The 21,035-nt window shown below is 36.1% G+C and overlaps 5 protein-coding genes across 9 annotated transcripts; 2 read left to right on the top strand and 3 right to left on the bottom strand.

Annotated features, from left to right (window-relative positions):
• The first annotated feature begins 411 nt into the window (after window positions 1-411).
• LOC127254311 (uncharacterized) lies at window positions 412-7,904 on the top strand. The gene is made up of 14 exons (XM_051279359.1): window positions 412-669; window positions 755-801; window positions 898-991; window positions 1,229-1,331; window positions 1,411-1,481; window positions 2,663-2,732; window positions 2,948-3,010; window positions 3,519-3,590; window positions 3,698-3,799; window positions 4,563-4,637; window positions 4,825-4,917; window positions 5,475-5,591; window positions 6,760-6,816; window positions 7,535-7,904. The coding sequence occupies exons 1-14, from the start codon at window positions 494-496 to the stop codon at window positions 7,589-7,591; spliced, it is 1,197 nt and encodes a 398-aa protein (XP_051135316.1). The 5' UTR covers window positions 412-493; the 3' UTR covers window positions 7,592-7,904.
• On the bottom strand, window positions 7,531-10,987 carry LOC127254312 (uncharacterized). 3 transcript variants are annotated; one of them, XM_051279360.1, is made up of 5 exons: window positions 10,720-10,987; window positions 9,930-10,216; window positions 9,383-9,534; window positions 8,737-8,873; window positions 7,531-8,442 (listed from the first exon to the last, which is right to left on the bottom strand). In XM_051279360.1, exons 2-5 carry the CDS (start codon window positions 10,184-10,186, stop codon window positions 8,098-8,100), a joined length of 891 nt encoding a protein of 296 aa, XP_051135317.1. In that variant the 5' UTR covers window positions 10,187-10,216; window positions 10,720-10,987; the 3' UTR covers window positions 7,531-8,097. The 3 variants fall into 3 exon arrangements, with proteins under 3 accessions (XP_051135317.1, XP_051135318.1, XP_051135319.1); XM_051279361.1 differs by lacking the exon at window positions 10,720-10,987 and adding an exon at window positions 10,507-10,668; XM_051279362.1 differs by having other exon boundaries at window positions 8,112-8,431; window positions 10,720-10,980.
• A 780-nt stretch (window positions 10,988-11,767) lies between these two features.
• On the bottom strand, window positions 11,768-12,993 carry LOC127254056 (uncharacterized). The gene has a single exon (XM_051278928.1). It carries the CDS (start codon window positions 12,708-12,710, stop codon window positions 11,844-11,846), a length of 867 nt encoding a protein of 288 aa, XP_051134885.1. The 5' UTR covers window positions 12,711-12,993; the 3' UTR covers window positions 11,768-11,843.
• On the top strand, window positions 12,988-16,690 carry LOC127254054 (kelch repeat-containing protein At3g27220-like). Its single transcript, XM_051278924.1, has 7 exons — window positions 12,988-13,259; window positions 13,444-13,620; window positions 14,027-14,256; window positions 14,429-14,599; window positions 15,325-15,430; window positions 15,704-15,910; window positions 16,446-16,690. The coding sequence occupies exons 1-7, from the start codon at window positions 13,056-13,058 to the stop codon at window positions 16,611-16,613; spliced, it is 1,263 nt and encodes a 420-aa protein (XP_051134881.1). The 5' UTR covers window positions 12,988-13,055; the 3' UTR covers window positions 16,614-16,690.
• LOC127254055 (uncharacterized) lies at window positions 16,512-20,762 on the bottom strand. Of its 3 annotated transcripts, none has more exons than XM_051278925.1 (9): window positions 20,150-20,762; window positions 19,199-19,465; window positions 18,978-19,080; window positions 18,748-18,827; window positions 18,575-18,652; window positions 17,912-18,003; window positions 17,493-17,604; window positions 17,274-17,399; window positions 16,512-17,198 (listed from the first exon to the last, which is right to left on the bottom strand). In XM_051278925.1, the coding sequence occupies exons 1-9, from the start codon at window positions 20,414-20,416 to the stop codon at window positions 17,079-17,081; spliced, it is 1,245 nt and encodes a 414-aa protein (XP_051134882.1). In that variant the 5' UTR covers window positions 20,417-20,762; the 3' UTR covers window positions 16,512-17,078. The 3 variants fall into 3 exon arrangements, with proteins under 3 accessions (XP_051134882.1, XP_051134883.1, XP_051134884.1); XM_051278926.1 differs by having other exon boundaries at window positions 19,199-19,432; window positions 20,150-20,761; XM_051278927.1 differs by having other exon boundaries at window positions 16,872-17,198; window positions 19,199-19,399; window positions 20,150-20,754.
• Window positions 20,763-21,035: the final 273 nt, after the last annotated feature.

Genomic DNA, 21,035 nt, shown 5'->3' with positions numbered 1-21,035 from the left:
GTAAATAAATATATACTGAACGTAATAGTTTATAAAATAGAAAATAAAAAATCTTAATATATTATTTTAAATAAATAAAAAAAAAATGGAGTGAATACAAATATATGGTTTAACTTTTAAGTAGATGATAGTTTCGTAAAAAAATTTATGAAATTTGGAATGTATAGAAGTAATATTTTTTTTAATGTAAAATACTGCAAAAAATATATAAAAATAATAAATATATATAATATATTAATATTTAATTTTTTTTTCTTTTTCAAAAAACCTTCATATTTAGGATCATAAAATAATCTAAAACATATAATATAATATAAAAATAAATAAATAAAAAATTTAATTTTGATTACAATATAATTAAAATTTATTAATTTGATTAATAATCAAAATTGATTTGAAAAAAAAAAAAAAAACGCTCAGAATAATCCTCTTCCTTGCTGGTGGCACCGTGGAAGTTCCCGCAAGGCACAGCACAGAGGCAGAGAGGTTGAGAATGGCCGCACTGCGTTATCTCCACGCCCATTGCGTCATATCGCCTAATCCTTCCTGTAATCGCTGTAGCTGCAGCTATCTCAACCGGGGGATTGGAAATTTCATCCAATGCTCGGCTTCTGCTTCTCCTCCACCCAACCGCGGTTTTGATCCAAAACCAAGAAAGCCTGTCAAGAGGTATGCCGGCTACTTCGTTTATATCACCTTCACAACCACCTTAATAAGCAATCTTCTGATGATTTTAATGTTGAGTTTGTAGCAGGAAGATAAAGAAATCTTCCCCTTCGCCATCTTCCACTGTATCCAACCGTAATTCCAATTCATTATTCTTCTGTTGTGCTGTCTATTAACTTCCTCGTGTGGCTATATTCGTGTTAAAAAGTACCTTCTTTTAATTCATTGCAGAGGCGCTTGGCTTGGATTTGGCTACTAGCGGAGACAGGAAGTTCGCGTCTTCTGACGATCTTGAGTTTGAGCAGCGTCTCCAAACAATTAGAAGGTAGTGTTACTTTATCAAGTTTTCTCTTGGTTATTTGTGTTTCAACACACCACTCGCTTCAAGCGGGTTACTGCTTCACAAAGCCTTACAACATAGCACTTTTTCATCGCTGGGTGACTGAACAGTAAGACCTTTCTGTTGTGATAACATGCGAATGAATTGATTACCTCACCTCAATCTTCAATTCGTTCTTCCAATGGTAATTATACTGACTATAAATTTCTACCTGCTTCACAGGTCGGTTCTTGAGCAGAAAAAGACAGTAGTTGAAGAAAATGGAGCAATTGATTATGATGCTCCGACCGAAACAAAAGACAGTTCAAGCGGACTGGGGGTTAAGGTAATGCCCCTAATTTTTCTGTGGAATTTTCTTACTTATCATTTAATTGCTGATTTTGCGTTGCAATTTAATATAGTAGGTTGGAGTTGGAGTTGCGGCTCTTGCATTTGGTTTGGTATTTGCTTTTGGAGATCTTGTCCCTTCTGAAAGGTAGCCAAATTCCCCAGACCATTTTCGTTGCTTTTCTTACTGGATTGACCGAATTAGCAAATTGTAATAATATACACAACACATAATTGTTGTTGAAACAACATGTGAGGTGTATATCATTAGCATATGCTGTTAGTTATATATTGTATATTGTGTTGTGCTAACATGTGAAATGGGCTGAGATCAATGGTAACATGTACTGTGCGGACATTTTTCGTCAGTTTATATGCTGCATTATATTATATTAGCATAAATTGTGTGTTGTTTGTGATATGAGATGAGTTCAATGGTGACATGAGTTGTATGGACTATTGTCATGTGTTATCCGTTTATGTGTGGCATTTGGATTATATTAGTATAAACTGTGTGCTATCTGTCTATTGTCATGTGCTATCCGTTTATCTGTGGCATTTGGATTATATTAGTATAAATTGTGTGCTATTTGTCTATTCGTTATGTGTCACAGTGTATATGCTATGTACTGTCAGTAGGGCATCCTAACAGCTGCAATTTCTTTATATATATTAAGCCTCTACAATCTATTACCATTCCACAATATTGGGAAGTACCTGCCTTACCTCAGATTGGCTTCATGCATTTAGTTAATTATATTTTCTAAATATGAATAATTCTAGAAGTACAGTTAAACACAAGTCATCCCGAAATCTCCTTAAAAAGCGTCTGCCTAGGGGTCAAATAGGGCCACATAATAGGAATTTCTATGTGACCATTTCATTGACCATTTCCTGTTCAATCACAAATTTGGTTACCTCTCCATTCTCCATTAGCAATTTATATTTAATCACATTCGCTAATCTTATGTCTGTTGTGTCATATGTGTAGGGATCTTCTAAGAATAGCAGTTTCAATTATATGGCAAGTGCTAACCCGCACCCATAGGATTTTAAACAATGATATTGAATCCAATCGTGTATGTTCCCCTTTTTTGAATATTTGTCAGTGTTTATGCACTCCATTGTATGTAGGTCTTACATTGATGTGCATATATGGCTCTGCATGAAATTTAGTGCCCACGCAAATAGGGGAAACTAAGTTCACATATTACCAAAATTTGTTAATCTCCTAAACCGTCTGCATTTTATTTTGCTGGACTGATTTGGAGAATCGTCTACACTCTACATATGTATTTAAAAGTTGACATGGCCTTTGGAATCCTTCAGTGTTAACCCTACAGAGGAAGATGCTAAATTGGGTAATAACATTTCAAGGGAAGAGAGAACTAACCTTGAGGTGAGATAATATTCTTCATTTTAAGCAATGATATCCCATCAGATTGTACCGCAGATGATGGCTATTGCCATTCTTTTCGTAGTCCTTGGTGTAAAATCCATTAGCTCCTGAGATTTCAGAACTGAATGTTCACTTAAGCATATTATTGCACTTACACTTAGTTTGACATGCTTAAAGCAAAAGTGATTACCTTAAATGTTATTTTGCTTTTGTAGGAGAGGCTTAAGGAGTTTGAAGGCACACTTAGCACAGCACCTGAAGATACAGCTGCTCTTGAAGTGAGTTCATAGTTGCGATTGCATGTGAGGGGTCGTGATTCATAGTGCTGTAAAGCTGCTCATTGTAGGAAATTAATTAAATTATTATCTTCATAATTCACTAATTAATTATCTGGTATGGATATTGAAATAATTATAAATCTGATAAGTCACTCCTTCCTGAGGTTTACATTGCATGCTTGCTTGTTATCTTTAGCAAGAGTTAATTACTAATGTATCCCTTATCAAGATTCAACATAACGCATTCGTTTTACTGCATTTAGGTAGTTTATTTTCATTTTATATCTAGACTACCACAGCAGCAATTCTTAGTGATGGTATTATTCCCAGTGCATTAAACAACTTTAATCTTACTGTGCTAAAAAAATGATACCAAAGTAGTGAGCTCTCACAATCATATTATATTCATTTAATTAGGAATAATTTAGTAAGTGTTAGGGCATCATGCACATGAAGCATTCCAGAAACTTTGCCATTTCAAGTTTAATCTAACAGAATAATGTTGTAGGGAACTGCTGTGACCTTAGCAGAGATGGGAGAATATAAGAAAGCTGCTCAGTTGCTTGAAAAGCTAACTGAGGTTTGTAATTATTTTTTCTTGTTACACATCAGCATGAACATCATAGACTGGGAATTATATTGAGCTTGCGCAACACACCTGAATACACCTACTACTATGGATTGCAGAAGAAACAACAAGATCCTGATGTTTTTCGCTTGCTTGGTGAAGTCAGATATGAGAACAAAGATTATGAAGGGAGTGTTGTAGCTTACAGAAGTGCTGAAAAGGTCAGTAAGCCGAAGACTTATTGGACATGACATGTTTGTGGCTGGAGATAAAAACTCATGAGGCTGGGGTTTTTTTTTTTTTTTTTTTTTTCGGAATTCTTTGCAATGCTATAAATATACTTCTATCTTTAAATAGTTTGGCAGAATATGTGATTGGCTAATCTTATTAGTAAATGTCATTCGATTTCTTATATAAGTTATGATTGCCTTAGCTAATTGATAATGTTATTCTAGCTGCTGTGAAAGCATTGATGAATTCACTGAAGATTGTCTGACCGTGAGTAATGTTCATAAAAAATAGAGAGAACAAGATTCATTTTAGCATTGTTGAATATCAATCCAGCTTGTATCTGGAACCCCATTTTCAAATGAAATCTTATTGTAAGTATTTGACCAATTTTTCTGCTAATACATCCTTTTACAGTAGCCAAGCCAATCATAATATACAAAAAATGCTGGGTAGCAAGCCAATATAGCATATAAAAAAGCTTATGAAGGCACATGACATATTATGCAACAATCCCAACCTTAGTGAGGAGGTAAGATAATCTTACCTTCTAATGAGATACAAAATGACATAGTAATAAACTTAGCCAATCATAGGCTATGTCCTTCTCTACGATACTGATAATAAATTGCCTCAAGTATGGGGGCTTTGCATGTATAGAAGCACTTTTGTTAAGTGTATGGTTCCTTACTGTTCTAGGTAGTTTCTAGTTGAAAGGACAACCACCCCTTATTCTTCTCTTTCATTTTTGTGCAGGCATCAGAAAGTGTTAATTTTGAAGTCCTTCAAGGTCTCACAAATTCATTGCTGGCGGCAAAAAAACCTGATGAGGTTGTTTGAATGCAAACATTAAACATGGTTGAATGATTGCTCTCTAGTGTACTTTATACATACTACATTTAAATGTAGATGAAAATATGTTAAACAATGACAATATGCGATTCATATAAATGATCCCTCATATTGTGATATTGGCATGGATGATGATGGTAATGCTGGAATATATTTGCATTTGTAGGCCATTCAGGTACTCATGGCATCTCGTGAACGGTTGAATAACGAAAAATCTAGCAGTACATCACAAATGAGGTCTGGTGTAGATCCACTTCAAGTGAGTTCTTCCCCTTATCAACCTAATTTACAATTTCAAACATCAACTAATTGTTTTGTAATTATAGATTCTGCACCAGGGTTGATCGATTTTGTAATCTGTAACAGTAGAATCATGCAGATAAGTTAGCGATTAATGTAGAGAGCATCTTGATATACATAGATTATGTATAGACCTAATGCATACATATTATATACATATATGCATAGCATGGAGAACACTGATGGTTGCATGATTGCATCAGTTGTCATTGCCATTGGGCAGGGTTGTAATGATTAGGATAATGCTTTATTATATTTATTGTTAAAATTTAAATGAGAACAATTTTTGTAAATGTTTAACAAAATGAATTTTCTTTTAACCTAGTTCTATAAAATTCATAACTTTTCCACGTTAAATTGTAATCCAGATAATCATCAATTTATGATATGGTTTAATTATCTTGAATGTGTAATAAAATGAATTTTCTTTTAACCTAGTTCTATGAAATTCATAACTTTTCCGCATTAAATTGTGATCCGGACAATCATCAATTTATGATATGGTTTAATTCTCAGATTGACTTACTTCTTGGAAAGACCTATTCGGATTGTGGCCGTATCACTGATGCACTAGCTATTTATGACCAAATTATCTCCAGCCACCCTGTTGATTTCAGGGGTTACTTAGCAAAGGTTTGTATATTTTAGCTTCTATTCACTCATTCACAGGCCTAGTTCATTTTTGTCTGTATGTGATTAATGACACATAAAACACATTATTATCCATTTTCTGAATTGACGATAGGCTTGGTGGCATTGTTACCTTGATATCCTAATTCACCGTCTTCCTGGTTGACAAATTGTATACATCCTATTCTGAATTTATTTGCAATAGTTCTTAGATTGCTTTGCTTGAGATGGGATCACAGATACCAAGTTAATCCAAAGAGAGAAATCTATCCTGTAGAGAAAAACACCTAATTCTATAGCATCATACTTGAAAACTATAACCCAATTATAAGGTTGCATGCTTTGAGTTGATATATCTATACATATAGAGGCATGTACCTGTGCATATTTGTATATATGTATTTTTGTTTATATATATATTGATATGCATGTATGTTTGTATTAGTGAGAAGCATATATGTATTGAAGAATATCTACCCAATGAGTACGTAATATATGTGTGGAACTTGTGTGGTAAATAATATGATTATTATATCATGCTGAGATTTGGTGACGTGATAAACGATAAATGAACTATTGGACAAAAAAAGGTTTCTGAGATGTTTGAAGCATCAAGAATCAACAACTATGTTGATAATCAGGCTGCCACATCAATTTCTCAAACCCAACATTTCATGGCAAGACAACATTTTAAGATCAAATTCATTTTCTTAGGAAAACATAGAAAGAAGAGGAAACATCATTGATCTACTGCAGATCTGAAGATCGAGTGCTATACATTTACCAAATCCATGCCTAGAATAAGATTTGAAGGATTGAACGTTACAATGTTAGTTTGTAGGTTCATAGCCATGGAAGCTGCTGAATTGGTCAAAATCATTCAGCCTAGATGACCAATTAGTGCAGTTTCCATTTTTTAACAAGTTATTTTTAAATGGTGTTTCCTAATTATGTTCTTTTGTTGCTTAGTTGCCTCCTTATTTTTCCCAAGTTCCATTTACTCATCTTTGTACTTGAACAACTATTCTACATGAATAATATTCACTTCTCTTCCACTCTTTAAACCACTTTTTTTGGAACAAATTCTGCAGTTTCATTCATTACAGAGCCCTTTACATCTAGGTGTTATAAATGTGTCAGTGTGCTGAACAGCTGCATTGTCAATTCACAGGGAATCATCTTAAAGGAGATTGGAAGTAAAGGTGATGCTGAGAGAATGTTTATACAGGCAAGTGTATCAATGCTTTTCTATTCAACATGTTGATGTGATTAGTTGTAGGTTTGGGAGTTGGGTTTGAGTTTTGACTAGTAAAATAATATTAAATTAAAATAGTAGTTTGATATGATATAAATAGGTATTGATGTGATATTTTGATTGTAAAATAAATTTTTAGTTTAATATAAATAATGAAAAATAGATGTTTGATTTGATGATTTTTTAGGGAGAAACTCCCAAACTTTGAGGCATCAATGTCACTTTTTAGGTAGCACAGCCCATAGCAGTGTATCGCACCGGATCCCATCAAAACTCCAAAGTTAAGCATGTTTAGGCGATAGTAGTACTAGGATGGGTGATTTCTTGAGAAGTCTTCATGTTGCACAAAAAAAAATGTCACTTTTTAGGTAACAGAATAAACCTAATGTGGTTTGAAGCCTCTTTACCTCAACACTTTTGTTAACCATGCAGCCTTTTTAATGGTTGTCCCGAGTGGAGAACTATTTCAAGAATAGCTGTAAGGTTGAAATCTCCAGTGTTCTGAGAGCACTCAGGAAGGTTTTATTTCGGTCATTTGGTGGGATATAATCTTGGGATGTTTTCAACTGAAAGTTATCATCATTCTTCTTGGATTTACCCTACACAGTTTCCTTGTTAAGCTTTCATGCAATTCAATATGTTTGTATTATGTATAGACTAAATCTGCCGTTCATGAATAATTTGTGGACAGGCACGTTTCTTTGCACCTGATAACGCTAAGGTGCTTGTTGACAAATATTCGGGATGATATGATCATGTGTACATAGGGTGCCAAGAATTCGGAAGTTTGATTGATGTGGAATAATTGTCCTATATTTTGGAATCCAAGCGAAGTCACAGATGCATCGTCAGGGTTATTGTGAGGTTGCAGAGGGTTATTGTGAGGTTGCAGATTACTAAGTAGTTAGAGGATCTGTCATAGTGTGTGTTCTTTGTTCTCTGAACTTCTTAAAGTTGTGAACAGCATAATTGTTTGTTTAACTTGTATTCAATAATAGTATATATTATTGGTTGCCATTTTTAAATGCATAGAGATGGATTGAATGTTATTTGGCACCACACTTGAAGCTCTATTGCATTGCTGATTCATTCATTTTCTTTGCACATATATATCAATCTCCCCAGGCTTCCATGGAAATTGTAGAAAATAACATATAGATAATTTAACTACTATATATTTCTTAATATGCAATTCAATATAATGCTTTTCATCTATAAGTAATCTCTCATCAAAGACATTTTCTATTCAAGATATTAGACATAATATATAGTTTCCAAAAATTGCATCCAGAAGTAATTGATTATTTGAAAATAATTCAAATTTGAATAGAAAATACAAACAAACAAGTTCATGTATTGTAATTTCTTATGTTCACTTAGCTTGGGTTGAGTGTACACCAGCAGCACGAGCACAAGACTTTCAGTAACCCAGCCAAGTAGGTGGAATTGGCTGAAACTTCTGTTTGGCACAAGCCAATAAATCATAATAATCTGCTCCACACAAGCAGTCACGAAAATCTGAAAAAAGTCTCTCGAAGATTTTCCACTCAACTTTGTCAGACCTGGCATATGGGTAAGGTAGAAACACCTGCAAGAGTTCTTTTTCTGTCATCAAAAAATTGGTGCAAGAATTTCATTTGGTAAAACACAAATGATTAAGACAATAGACAATCTGATTGACTGCGCAATACATGGTTTTAGTTATTTATCATCTGAATAGATTCTCACAGTTATTTATAAATATCATACATAGATAGACAATGACTCCATTTGCTAATTAATGCATCACACAAACCAAAAGTCCTGATAATTGAATAGTAGTTTGTTTAAAATTTTTACATAATCAAAATGAAATGCATTGATAAAAGCATCCATATCCAGAAATTAGCTTACTTCTGCTTCAAATGCAAGCCGTTTGAGCAAGAGAAATGTTTGATAATTGTCATCCAAATTCTCAATAACCGCCAACCAAATCAGAGAAGCTAGCTCATGGGCCCTGTCCCTCGATTTACCACAGGCAATAAACTGATCTGCTAAATATTTATATTAGTAACATTGATTGGAACAATATGAAACAGATTTATGAGAACCTTAAACCAAGCAGGCATATTTAACATAGGAAAGGAGCTATATCAGCTTGAAGATAGCTCTCATTATCTTAGTCAACATAGGGAAGGAGCCATTATCCACAAAATTTCCAATATCCAATCACTTGCAAACCAAATGTTATTCTACTAAAACTTCAATATATATGTGGGTGTGCGTGCTTGTATGAGTTAATATGAGAAATGGCGAGTAGATGAAACACTTTTTTACTAACGTCTAGCTCTTGAAAACATGTTAGTCCACCTACTTTGTCTCATCTAATCATATGTAAACAATATCAGGTAAAACAAATTGGATGACCTTACTAATGACCAGGACTTAAGTGAGTTACAGGAGCTTACTAACGTCTAGCTCTTGAAGCATCTTAGCCTTCTCATTTGGTTATATTTTAACTGTAGAATATGAGGCACACTGATATAGTTTAGGAAGGCACCTATAATAGTCCCATGAAGTATCCCAGATGGGGCAGGCATAGTAGAAATTTCAAGCTCTTCCTTTAGAAACAAGTATGTATGGCCTACTATCTCACAGAGCTCATCGTCGAGTGAATAGATACATTTACCCGTATATAGAGCAAAGAACCTCCTGAAATATAAGTAGGAATATAAAAAGTCCAATGTCTGAGAACAGTGTCTAGTGTTAAAAGAATAACAAGACATGCGTACATATTCAAATTCATGAGCAGATAACTGTATATGAAACACACGAGCTAAGATTCACTAGTGTTTATTTGTTGGCCAATATGATGGGGTCTGAATCCCTGCCAATGCATGACATAGTGATCTTATGTTGAAGTTCCAAAACTTATGAACCGAAATTCTTCTATAATTAAAAATCTAAGTGGATTTAAGAATAGAGCCCAATGATCACACTGTCCTGTTGAAACTCTCAACTTAGGTTCTTCCTCACCACTAATTTTTAGCTCCAAACTATCAACACCAACCATGTCCCAATGATACACATGTATGTAGTGATCTTACCTTTTGCTCATCCCACGAGGTATAGGGCCTGGCCACCTTTTACCTTCACCGGCCAGCGGAAAACACCTGACAATGGCGGCATGCCATAAGCATTCTTCCCGGAACAAATTAGACCAATACTTGCTAACAGTGGAGAGCTGTGTCCACTCCAAAACAGGCACGCGAATGAAAATTTCTATCAATAGATGATCAGGAAGCTTGGCAAAAGGGCAGTCAATGGAAAGGAGTAAGATCTTGTTGCCCTCTGTATCTGCCATTAACAACACCGTGTCTGGTGGGAATCCTGTCTGTAGCATGAACGGAATTAAACAAAAATTAAGATCAACAACTGAATTAGATCAACTGAATCAGCAGATGAACATCAATATGTGCTTAATATCAAGGTAGTCAGCCTTAGCTTCTAGGGGTTGTCAAATAGGCCAAAGCACACAATTTTAATGAAGAGAAAGGTAAAACTACAGATTCTTAATCATTACTGAATTAATCATGATGCTGCAAAGCTTCCATATGATAGAGAAACAAACAAACGGAATCACACAAGTTGTTAAGAAACTTGGAGTGCAATTAGAGTACAAACTGTGGCAGCAGGGAGAGACCAATCGAACTCGGAACAACGGAAACAAAAGAAAGAGATGGAGGAGTTATATTGGATGGAGGCGATTGCTAATACTACCAATTCGGCGACTACCCAGCCTCTTATAATTAATCAATAAATTTAATGCATCATCAACAAGGCAAAGATATGGCGATGTTAAAACTAAAAAAAAAAAAAAAAAACGAAACGCCTTGCCTTGTGTTGTGTTGTTAATTGGATGAAGTAAGAAATGGTCCGAAGAAGCAACACCTGCAAGTTCTGGCCCTGCTTCCCTCAGTAGCCTGGAAGAAGACGACTGTGAAGGACTGTCGGAGGAAGACGAGCCGAGGGACCGGACCGGTACCAGTGCCGTGCCGTTTAGTTATGGCCCATTATTAGTAACTAACGTGCGCGGTGGGTTCTGTTGCGAGTTGTAACTTGTACGCGGTGCCCATGGTGTGTCGTCACGTATAATAATTTTGTTTTAGTTTTTAGCAAACTACCATTTAGGCGTTTTGGGTGGATTTATTTATTTATTTTTTTTTTTTAAAAAAAATATTTTTATTTAGACTATGTCTTTTTTATAAATTTAAAAAAAAAATAATTTAAATTTAATATTAAAATAATATTCCTTCGTCACATCTCAAAGTATCTAAAATAATCATGCACTAAATAAAAAATCCAATGGTGACAACAAAAAAAAGTAAAAAATATATTTGATATTGTATTTTTTAAAAAATAAATAATATCAAATAAGTGAAAATATGTTAATATAAACAAAGTTCTAAAATTCGAAACCTCATATTTGAAGTCTAAAGAAACAATCTCTAATGTTTATTTATTTTTATAATGTGACTATCTAAAAATACACATTGGGTAAACCTTCCAACGAATTTTTTACTCTTACTCTTGAAAATCAAGCTTGACAAACAAGTTAACGAACCATGCGTAGCTAAGACCATCTCCAAATATGCCGTTGCAGTAATTTTATTTCAATCATAATTTATTTTTTACTATTATTCTTCAAATATTCAATTTTTTTTATTATTTTAAACAACTTTTTATTTTTATAATTTAAAATAAAATTTTAAAAAATTTTAAAAAATAAAAATTAAATTTAAAAATCAAATTTATAATTTTAAAATTTTAAAGAAAAACAAAACAATGTAACAACGCCAATTTTTGGCTTTGGCCCACGCTAAAAAAGCTATCCCACCGCCATTACTAAGAATGTTTTATTATTATTATAATATATTTTTATTACTGTTCATCAATATTTTTTATTAAGAATATTGTATCAAATACTGTTCACAAATCTAAACGGATTGAACAACTGGTAACTAACTGGAACTGGTAAAGTCGGGACGACGACCACGACGGAGCAGTACGTTGTCCAATAGTGCTTGCCTGCCGGGGAATGGATTCTGCCGAACACCGCCGCCATTACTATCTGAGTCTGAGTCTGAGTCTGAGACTCGGATCATCGAAGAAGAATCTCTGAATCCTTCTTCTCCCCCTCTCTCCCTCTCTTTCCGATGAGGAAGATAATCCCCGCCTCCATCCATCTCCGCCACTAATCTCCGCCGCCTCAATACCCTCTCTCTCCTCCTCCCTCCACTAATTTCTACGACCTTCTGTTCCCCCTTTTTCAAACTACCAACTCCATTCTCCTTTCTGTTCTTCTTCTTCCCCAAATCCAATCGAGGAATTCTCCCACCCTTGGAGGTACCCAGCAGCCCGAAATCAATTTCACTCCACCCCTGTTTATCTTCGTTGTCCCAACCAAACCTCCCGCTGATTTCCACCAATTCCGCCGCCGCGTTGCTCCTGCTCCTACTACTCGGGTTAGGGCTAGGGCTTGTGTTGTCCCCATTCAATATCTTCTCCACCATCTCCCACTCGATCCGGTCTCTGTACACAGGGTCATCCAGCACTTCATCCGCCAGTCTCGCCCACTCCTCCATGTCCCCGGCTCTCAGATTCTTCGACATCCACTTGAGGTACCTCGACGGCAGGCTTCCCAGCATCTTCCCTCTGTACCTCCCTATCTGTATAACTCTGTCGCGTGCCGGGATTTGGAACGGGATCTTCTTCCGAGGAACACTTGACATTGAGAATCTGCACGGGATTACGACGAGATTCCGTTGGAACAACGAACTGGAAATCAGTGGTGGATTTGCTGTTCTCGCCGGAAACGTCATTCTCATAAATCCGATGATCTTTTGAAGAAGAAATAGCCAATGACAATGTGTGAGCGTCGTCAATAGTACAGCAGATAAGCTCAACGAGAGCCGGTTCGGTTCGGGTCGCTTGGTTCGGCCGGTCCGGTCCGGTCCTCGTCTGTTAAGGTTAACTCTTAGATCAACCTTGTGCCATTCCTGTTCACCTCCTCCATTGATCTCTGGATCCAAGAACGCGGTTCTCTTCACCACCCACCTAAGGATTCCGAAGAAAACACCAATTGCAGAGGCGGCGGCCGCAAGCCAGCCAACCCTCTAATAGTCCATCTGGAGGCAAATGAACCGAAGGTGAGGAGAACATGAGATAGAGATATGGGTAGGACACCTGTGGGCAAGCATCGGACCACCAAGTATGTGTTGACAGTTTTTGGTCTTTTGGGTACTTTTCTCATCGCCGATCTGCTCTGGGCTTCTTCCTCCTCCTCCTCCTCTACTTGGACTCTGCAAAATTCCCAAAGTTTCGTCGTTTCAAATCCTAAACGTAATAATGATGCCACCAAACGCGCTTCAACTGAGGTCGGTGATCTTATTTTATCATTGCTTTGATCCGCTCAAGGCCTACTCGTTCTTGTCTTATATTCGTGATTATCAATGTATGCTTTTCGTTCGTTTGTTCGTTCTTTATTTATTTATCTTTCTTTCTTTCATTGTACTAGCAGTCCTGAAAATGAAATGAATGTCTTGGCTTCCTCTCTCACAGGAGAAATCTGAGCAAGATAAACCTGGGAGGGTTTTGTCGGCAACCTTTGCTGACTTGCCAGCTCCTGATTTGAAATGGGAAAAGATGGCACCAGCACCAGTGCCTCGTCTTGATGGGGCAGCAATACAAATAAAAAATCATCTTTTTGTATTCGCCGGCTATGGAAACATAGATTCTGTAGGTATCTTAAACCTATTATTTGATTGATACTGCTTAGGTAGTCTTGCATTTCATCTGATACGGAAAACTTTTATATTTTTCATTCATGTTGTATAGAAATTTCTGGTTTACTGATTATGTAAACTGCCTGTTGCTGGTGTGGGCGAAAAGTATTACTTGATTACCCTAGGAGGTACTTAGCTAGTTTCTTCAAGATATTTATGACAATATCTCATAATACATGTATGTTTATTAAATGAGATGACAGAACAATGTGCTGTACATGTGTGCTAGAGCTTTTGATTAGTTAGAACACCTGAAACAGTGTATTATCTTGCTAGGGCATTCTACATATACATAAATTTCATGTTGTCCTGCCAATGTGTGCAAAAGCTAATGGAGGTTGATTGTTATTTGTTGTAAGGTTCATTCTCATGTTGATGTGTACAATTTCTCGGACAACACTTGGGGAGGAAGGTTTGACATGCCAAAAGAAATGGCACACTCACATTTAGGCATGGTGACTGACGGACGATACATTTATATTGTAACTGGACAGTATGGTCCTCAATGTAGAGGGCCTACAGCACATACGTTCATACTAGACACGGAGACAAAAAAGTGGCAGAGCATGCCACCTTTGCCTGTCCCAAGGCATGAACTGATTACCTGACTCTGTGTTCTGGTATCTGGTAGTTCTATTTAGTGAAATTCATCTGTTTGTTCTTCAAAATAAACTTTTGGTTCTTCAAATTTTGTAGTTTTTTTTTTCCCCTCTTCATTTTTTGACTGTTCTATTAACCATAGATAGGCGTTGTATTTTCAGGTATGCACCTGCCACCCAACTTTGGAGAGGCAGGCTCCATGTGATGGGCGGGAGTAAGGAGAACAGGCATACACCTGCACTTGAGCATTGGAGCATTGCTGTAAAGAATGGAAAAGCTTTAGAAAAGGAATGGCGATCTGAAATTCCCATTCCCCGTGGTGGACCTCACAGGTTTTTCTGCTTTTATCAGTACTGTTTGACAAAATCTTGTCGATATTCACATCAGTTATTGCTATGATGCACTTGGCTCTCTTATCAAAGCTCAAAAATTAATAACCTAGCACCTGTTTATAGAATCCTAACTCTAGATAACTTTGTTGATTCCCAAATCATTGTGTTTTAGGAATCTGATTTATTAATCTAGTCTTATTGATGTTTTGTTTGAAAATGTAGTGTTACCTGACATGTTTGGGTAAAAATTATTCCCTTTGTATCGTGTCTTCATCAGGGTCAGGTGCACCGTAATCCCTAATCATGCTCAATCCTATCCCCTGCAACAACCAACCTGTTTGCACAAACACATGCTTTGAAGCTGAACTTGCTTTCAGCATCTCCTTTGGAGTTTTTCTAGGCTAAACTATCATCTGAAACATTTCTAGGGATTACTGGATTCTCCGTGGAAAGTTTTGCTTCTTTAGTATATCTGTTTATGAAGAACTACCATTCCAAAAGTAATAAGCAGTTCATATTGTCAATTAATTTCAAATGTCATTTAATGTATATCTTTGTTCCATTAAAATTATAATATTCTTATTTTATTTTTCTAGTCCGTGAAAACTATATGGTAAATATTTGAATTCATTTCAAATCTTCATGTGAGTTACACCTTTATGATTTAACTTGGATGGTTGTGCTTATCAGAAATGGTCTTTTCATACATGTATTGTTCCATGTAGGGCTTGTGTTGTGTTCAATGACCAGCTGTATGTTTTTGGTGGACAAGAAGGTGATTTCATGGCTAAACCTGGATCTCCAATATTTAAATGCTCCCGTCGGAATGAGGTATCACTCTTTGCCTTTAAAAGAAAGTTAGCGTTGACTGTAGTACTAAACTTATTGTGATGGCAACTCCAACTATTAGATCCATGCAGACTATGGGTGTTTTTTTTTTTGGATGTGTGTTGGGTTTTGATGTATTTCAAGTAAAATAGTTGTTGAATGCGATAAAAAGCAATTCCTTAAGTTGATACAAAAATAAAAAGTGAAGATTTACTATCACAAAAAAAATTTACTTCGAGGATGAGGTATTTGACCACAAAATTATGTTCTCTCCAGGTTGTATATAGTGATGTATACATGCTAGATGATGATATGAAGTGGAAAATGTTACCTCCTATGCCAAAACCTGATTCTCATATTGAGTTCGCTTGGACAATTGTCAACAACTCTGTTATCATTGTTGGAGGTACCACGGAGAAGCATCCTACAACCAAAAAGATGACATTAGTTGGAGAAATATTCCAGTTTCAGTTTGACAAACAGGTATCCTTCTCAATAATTATCTGCTTTCGGTACCATGATTTGTGGTTTATGAATGACTTAAGACAAATTTATTATTGCTCAAATACATTTTACAGTTTCAAATTCTTTGACCAGCCGAGGGTCCTTTGATACCTTATCTTTCTTAAGTACTGGAACTGGATTTGTCTTGTTAGATCAAAAATTAGATGGTACATCGCATGATTTGTCTACCATTTAAGAGAAACCTGATTAATTTATTCCATTCTCACAAAGTATTTGGTCCTTTTCCCTTGTGTCAATCGCTCTGTTCTTATCCAATGATTTCTCATCAATGTGAACTTTTGTTTTCAAATCTCCTGTTTTGGTGTGGTTTGATTGTTTTTCATTTCTAGAAATCCTTGAACCAATATGTTCAGTCATGAAAGAAAGATTCCATTTTGTGTGGCTAAGTTGATTCTTCAAGCTTATGCTTTCTTAGTTTTCTGTGAGGAGCTCAAATTGCATCAACAAATTGTATTCATGGCTTTCCTCTATTCTTTGGTTCACACTATTTCAGAAGTGGTCGGTGATTGGAAAGCTCCCCTATCGTGTGAAGACCACACTAGTCGGTTTTTGGGACGGAATGTTGTATTTCACATCAGGGCAACGAGACAGGGGCCCCGATAATCCGGCACCCAGAAAAGTCATTGGAGAGATGTGGAGAACAAAGCTCATTCTGCAATGAAAATGTTGGCAAAACTACCAACCTAACCTATACAATATGTTGTAATCAATTCAATGGCTTAATTCTTTTTCATTTGATTTTTGTTTTCTAAAATTCTTATGTTTTGTTAGATCCTGCAGTGTAATTTTCAGAGAGTAGAGTTTAAGTAAAATTGTGTGTTGTTTACCAAGACATGAAGATCTCTTCATTGCTGTGTATTGGTGGCTAGATAATGCGTGTAAGCATGAACCCTGTGAAACAATGTTTGAGAGTACTAAATCAAGGCATAATAGTAATCTAATAGTAATCCGTTTTGTTTCTTTAGTACAAGCTCTCCAAGATCATCAAACTTGCAAGAAAAAGTAGTTTCACATGGAGCATAAGACAATCGTTTTCCTCTAAGAATAGGATGTTACAGCTTGACTTCATGTTAGTCTCCTTCGTCTGAAAAGGCAACAAAATCAAAAGACCGACAAATAGAACCGCTCACTTATGTGATTTTTGGTCTACTTGACCTCTATCTAGAAGTTCCCAAAGTGCATTTTTGGCTTCTTCTAGTGTTTCAACATTGTGTCGTTCTCTAAATGAGATTCTCTGGACATTATACTGCACACAAGAAAACTATGTCACAAAATAGCCAAAAGCCAAGACATTGTAAATCATTGAGGCAAGCATGCAGACCTGGGCTCCTTGCCGAACACGGATATCAACCCCCTTGCTGTCAACTGATATAAAAGCAACGTCGTCTACCTCAGTTTCTTTTGACAATAGTTCCTTCAGAGGCTTTGAAAATATTGCATTTAGTTCCTGTAGAAATGGAATAAAACATGTTATAAGAAAGCAAATGAACTTTTTTTTAGTATTTTTTACAAAGAACTAAGGCTGTGGAGCATAACATACCTTCAGATTCTGTTCACCCCCATCAGCAGCAATCTTATCAGGTTGTAGGGCTTCATATTCCTTAACATCGATCCATGCAACAGTTCCAAACCCTCCAACAAAATATATATCACTGCCATAAAAGACCAAACCATCACTAAGTTCTTGAAAATAATGGTGCTGCTCATTCAACAGTGTGCAAAATCAAGACTACGTAGTGTATAATATTTATCATGATTATATATGCACAAGCACAATTATAGTCTTAATGAACTACGAGAAATAATGTGCCAAGGTCACTGTAATGTTCTGGCATTGTTGAGCAAGAAATGATATATATCCACATCGATTCATTGCTCTTGAACTAATAGTTTGTGTCACATTTGAATGCCAAAAACTGGGGGAATATTTCAACAGAACTCTCGCAGGAAAGGGCAAACCTTATGTTCTGCATTCGGAAGTAGTGCAAATTTCCCCACTGCTGAGAAGGTCCCTGATGGTGTTTAGCTAAGTACTGTTTATGGGCCCATTCCTGGTGATGCAATGTGACATATAAAACATTATTAGAAGTATGCAAAACCTGACCATGCAAAGTATAAAGAGTACCCAAATGCTAAACTCTCAATACTTCTGCACCACACAAGCACATCAGGATTCAATATTGTAACTGTTATCTAGGTGCTGGCTTTAGGGAAACTAACTAGTGGCAGCAAAGGGTTTGAGAGGAAGAATGCTAACTATCATCCTTTCACAATATTATGTCGCTGCAAGTGAAAAAAGGAGCATCCACTAAAGGGAGGAAATAAATAGCCGGGATGATTCTTTTCACTCTTAAGTAAATGAAGCAAATCACAATAAAGCAATTGCAAAGCGCAAACAAACTTTCATAGGATGGTTCATCAAAATATATATGCCAAAAGTCATAATGACATAAGGAAATTCCAACCATTCCATTTATTTCATTTTTATAAAAGTGAAATGGAATTTATGCAAATGGATTTAATAAAGTTGGGAGCCCATTAACCACAAAAGGACTCTTTATCAACAAATGGATTCCTTCTGCAGATTAGTTCACAGATATTAAATCAGTAGAAGGCAGTCACCTGTTGGTCTTCTGGGAGGGGGTATACATCACCAAAAATTGTCACCCGTGCATTTGACAAGCTACTCCATCCAGGAATCTAATAATTTTTTTTAGGTTTTTACAACTCACAGATATGTAGGTAGATATAAACAATGACAGACAAAATGAAAATGCTTGTAAAAAATTCCTTACCTGTACAACTAATGTGCATCTTGGATCAGTTAATAAGTTCCTAGTGTGTATGGCCAATGGTGACAGCGAAAATATAGGATCTGCAAAGGGAGACACCAGAGGTTACTCCTCAAAACAGAAGATATCTCTAACTGTATATGAAACATACAAAGAACAGGAACAGTAAATAAAACGGCAATAGAAAAAGGAAGTCAATAAAAACATCCCTAACCCAGAGTAGTACAACTTACGTCCCATAGGATCTGGTGCAAAATCTACAAGTGATCCAAATGGATAACCTTCACGTCGGTGATGCATGCGAGACATCACAGTACACAAGTGAGCAAATCTAGCCTTCATTACGGGTCCAACAAAAAATTGCAAAAGATGTCAAAAAGTGATTTTTTAAGTCTCTGTACAGGTGATAGTTATGGAAAACGTAAAAATATTCAAAGAAACATAGAAATCTTACTTGTTCTATTAAATTCCTAACTGCTAAAGAAGGTTTAGGTAAGCCATGTGCAGAAGTTGCATTTTGAACTCCTCCTGATATAGGCGTTCTGAAAAGGCCAGCTCTTGTACCTCCACCAGCTGTGCTTCCATGTGGGACAACAAGAGGATGTCTAGCTGAATATGCATCCTTTTCACTAGTCTGTTTGAGATCTGAATTATCCTTCAGGATATGAGAAAGGCCATCACAACAAAGCTGAAGAAGCGATTTGAAATATCCATTGATGGACTATATCATAAAAAAGAATATAAAACTCAATCATTCTATGGAGCACAATCTATAACCAAACAGTAGCTTTTTGCAGGGAGTGACAAGAATGAAGGACCTCCCAACATGAGCAACAAACAGAAAAACAGCTAAAATGATGGCAATAGAAACTCCTGTAATGGTATTTTTGGCAACAGTAATGGTTTTAACATTGAATTCAATTTTTAATTAATAGTTCATGCTGCCATCCCAATCCAAATTCATGCGTTCAAAGACTATTCTTTTACTCTATTCCCAAGCATAGGGCCTGAGCAAAAGCACACAATCTAATATTTTATTTTTTAGACTCAATCATAGTAATTGTTCATCAACATATACCCAATAGCATGTTTCATATTTCCTATCATGTGGTTGAAGGTGTGTTAATTGAGAAAAGAAGGGAAACTTTCTGAGGCTGTGATCAAGCTTCAAAATCAGAATAAGGGGATGGAGCCCAAATTATAGTCCGGAAGGAAAATATCTTGAATTAAATATAGAGTAGTAGCGTAAGGTAACTGGATATATATACATATATATATATATATAGCTGCATATACACGCAAACACACACATATGTGTCTGCGAAAGATAGAAAGGCAAGGAGTGGGGAAAGAATGCAAGGAGTAAAGGACCAACTGGTTTGCTTTTTCTCCTATCGTATAATACCTGAGGAGGCGAAGAGAGTGTTTCTTCGGGCACCAAACGCAGCACACCATTCTCATCATGAGATAGACCACCACGAAACGGTTCGCCACTTCCGTCATCGGAGATATCTCTGGCGACGGCGGTAATTGGATAGGCAGATCGCAATGAGGGTGCTTTAGCCAAGTTCGGAAGGATTCGGAGAGAATCTGAATGGAAAGGAGCGGTCTTGGCGGAGTGAGCTCCAAAGGAAGCCGGGGAGAAGGCGGGCAAGGGTGAAAAAGCATCCATGGATGAGGATGGACGGATTTCTGAAATTCGAGAGCGAAGGCAGGAATGAACGATGTCAAGATTGTAAATGTATTTGTATTCTACTGATTGAATTGTCTTTCACAGGACTGAATAATGAAGAACGTGTGCCGAGGTGTAATGAAGCTGATGCCTGAATGCGAATCTGAACCTGATGCGACACAAATTAATGAGTGAGAAAGAGAAACAGAGAGAGAGAGAGAGAGAGAGAGAGAGAGAGAGAGAGAGCGGGGTAGGGGAGCACTGGACATTTGGGCCTTGGACACTGGGCCCGATGCCAACCCTAATATAGTTACTATTTTGCTATTATCTTACATCCTAATCAGACCGGTACATATAAGCAAAAATATCTCTATAGTTGGCAAAAATTTATCTCATCGGATACTCGATCTGAATCTTACCAGAAATAATTAGATTTAGTTTAAAATTTTTTTGACTCAATTAATAATTGAGTGAAACTGTTTAATTAATATTATTTTTAATTTAAATATATTTTTTTAATTTTATCAATTCAATTCAAATTATCATGATCAATTTTATAAAAATAAAATAAGATTTAAGCTAAAGTTTTAAAAAAAAATTAGGATTAAACAAATGATTG

The sequence above is a fragment of the Andrographis paniculata genome, unplaced genomic scaffold (assembly GCF_009805555.1).
Source record: "Andrographis paniculata isolate CXL003 unplaced genomic scaffold, ASM980555v1 Contig52END, whole genome shotgun sequence".
Lineage (NCBI taxonomy): Eukaryota > Viridiplantae > Streptophyta > Magnoliopsida > Lamiales > Acanthaceae > Andrographis > Andrographis paniculata.
The sequence above is the reverse complement of the archived record's forward strand: the minus strand, read 5'-3'. Positions and strand labels throughout refer to the sequence as shown.

Bases quoted from the DNA above. Each gene is read 5' to 3' on its own strand.
- LOC127254311 (XM_051279359.1), top strand. From the start codon at position 494: ATGGCCGCACTGCGTTATCTCCACGCCCATTGCGTCATATCGCCTAAT. The intron at 802-897 runs GTAATTCCAATT...AATTCATTGCAG, and splicing joins ATCTTCCACTGTATCCAACC to AGGCGCTTGGCTTGGATTTG. The intron at 4,638-4,824 runs GTTGTTTGAATG...TTGCATTTGTAG, and splicing joins CGGCAAAAAAACCTGATGAG to GCCATTCAGGTACTCATGGC.
- LOC127254312 (XM_051279360.1), bottom strand. From the start codon at position 10,186: ATGGCAGATACAGAGGGCAACAAGATCTTACTCCTTTCCATTGACTGC. The intron at 9,535-9,929 runs GTAAGATCACTA...CTTATATTTCAG, and splicing joins CCTCGTGGGATGAGCAAAAG to GAGGTTCTTTGCTCTATATA. The intron at 8,443-8,736 runs GTAAGCTAATTT...TGACAGAAAAAG, and splicing joins GGCTTGCATTTGAAGCAGAA to AACTCTTGCAGGTGTTTCTA.
- LOC127254056 (XM_051278928.1), bottom strand. From the start codon at position 12,710: ATGAGAATGACGTTTCCGGCGAGAACAGCAAATCCACCACTGATTTCC.
- LOC127254054 (XM_051278924.1), top strand. From the start codon at position 13,056: ATGGGTAGGACACCTGTGGGCAAGCATCGGACCACCAAGTATGTGTTG. The intron at 13,621-14,026 runs GTAGGTATCTTA...ATTTGTTGTAAG, and splicing joins GCTATGGAAACATAGATTCT to GTTCATTCTCATGTTGATGT. The intron at 15,431-15,703 runs GTATCACTCTTT...TGTTCTCTCCAG, and splicing joins AATGCTCCCGTCGGAATGAG to GTTGTATATAGTGATGTATA.
- LOC127254055 (XM_051278925.1), bottom strand. From the start codon at position 20,416: ATGGATGCTTTTTCACCCTTGCCCGCCTTCTCCCCGGCTTCCTTTGGA. The intron at 17,400-17,492 runs GTATGTTATGCT...CCATTTCTACAG, and splicing joins GGGGTGAACAGAATCTGAAG to GAACTAAATGCAATATTTTC. The intron at 17,199-17,273 runs GTCTGCATGCTT...TCTTGTGTGCAG, and splicing joins GTGTTCGGCAAGGAGCCCAG to TATAATGTCCAGAGAATCTC.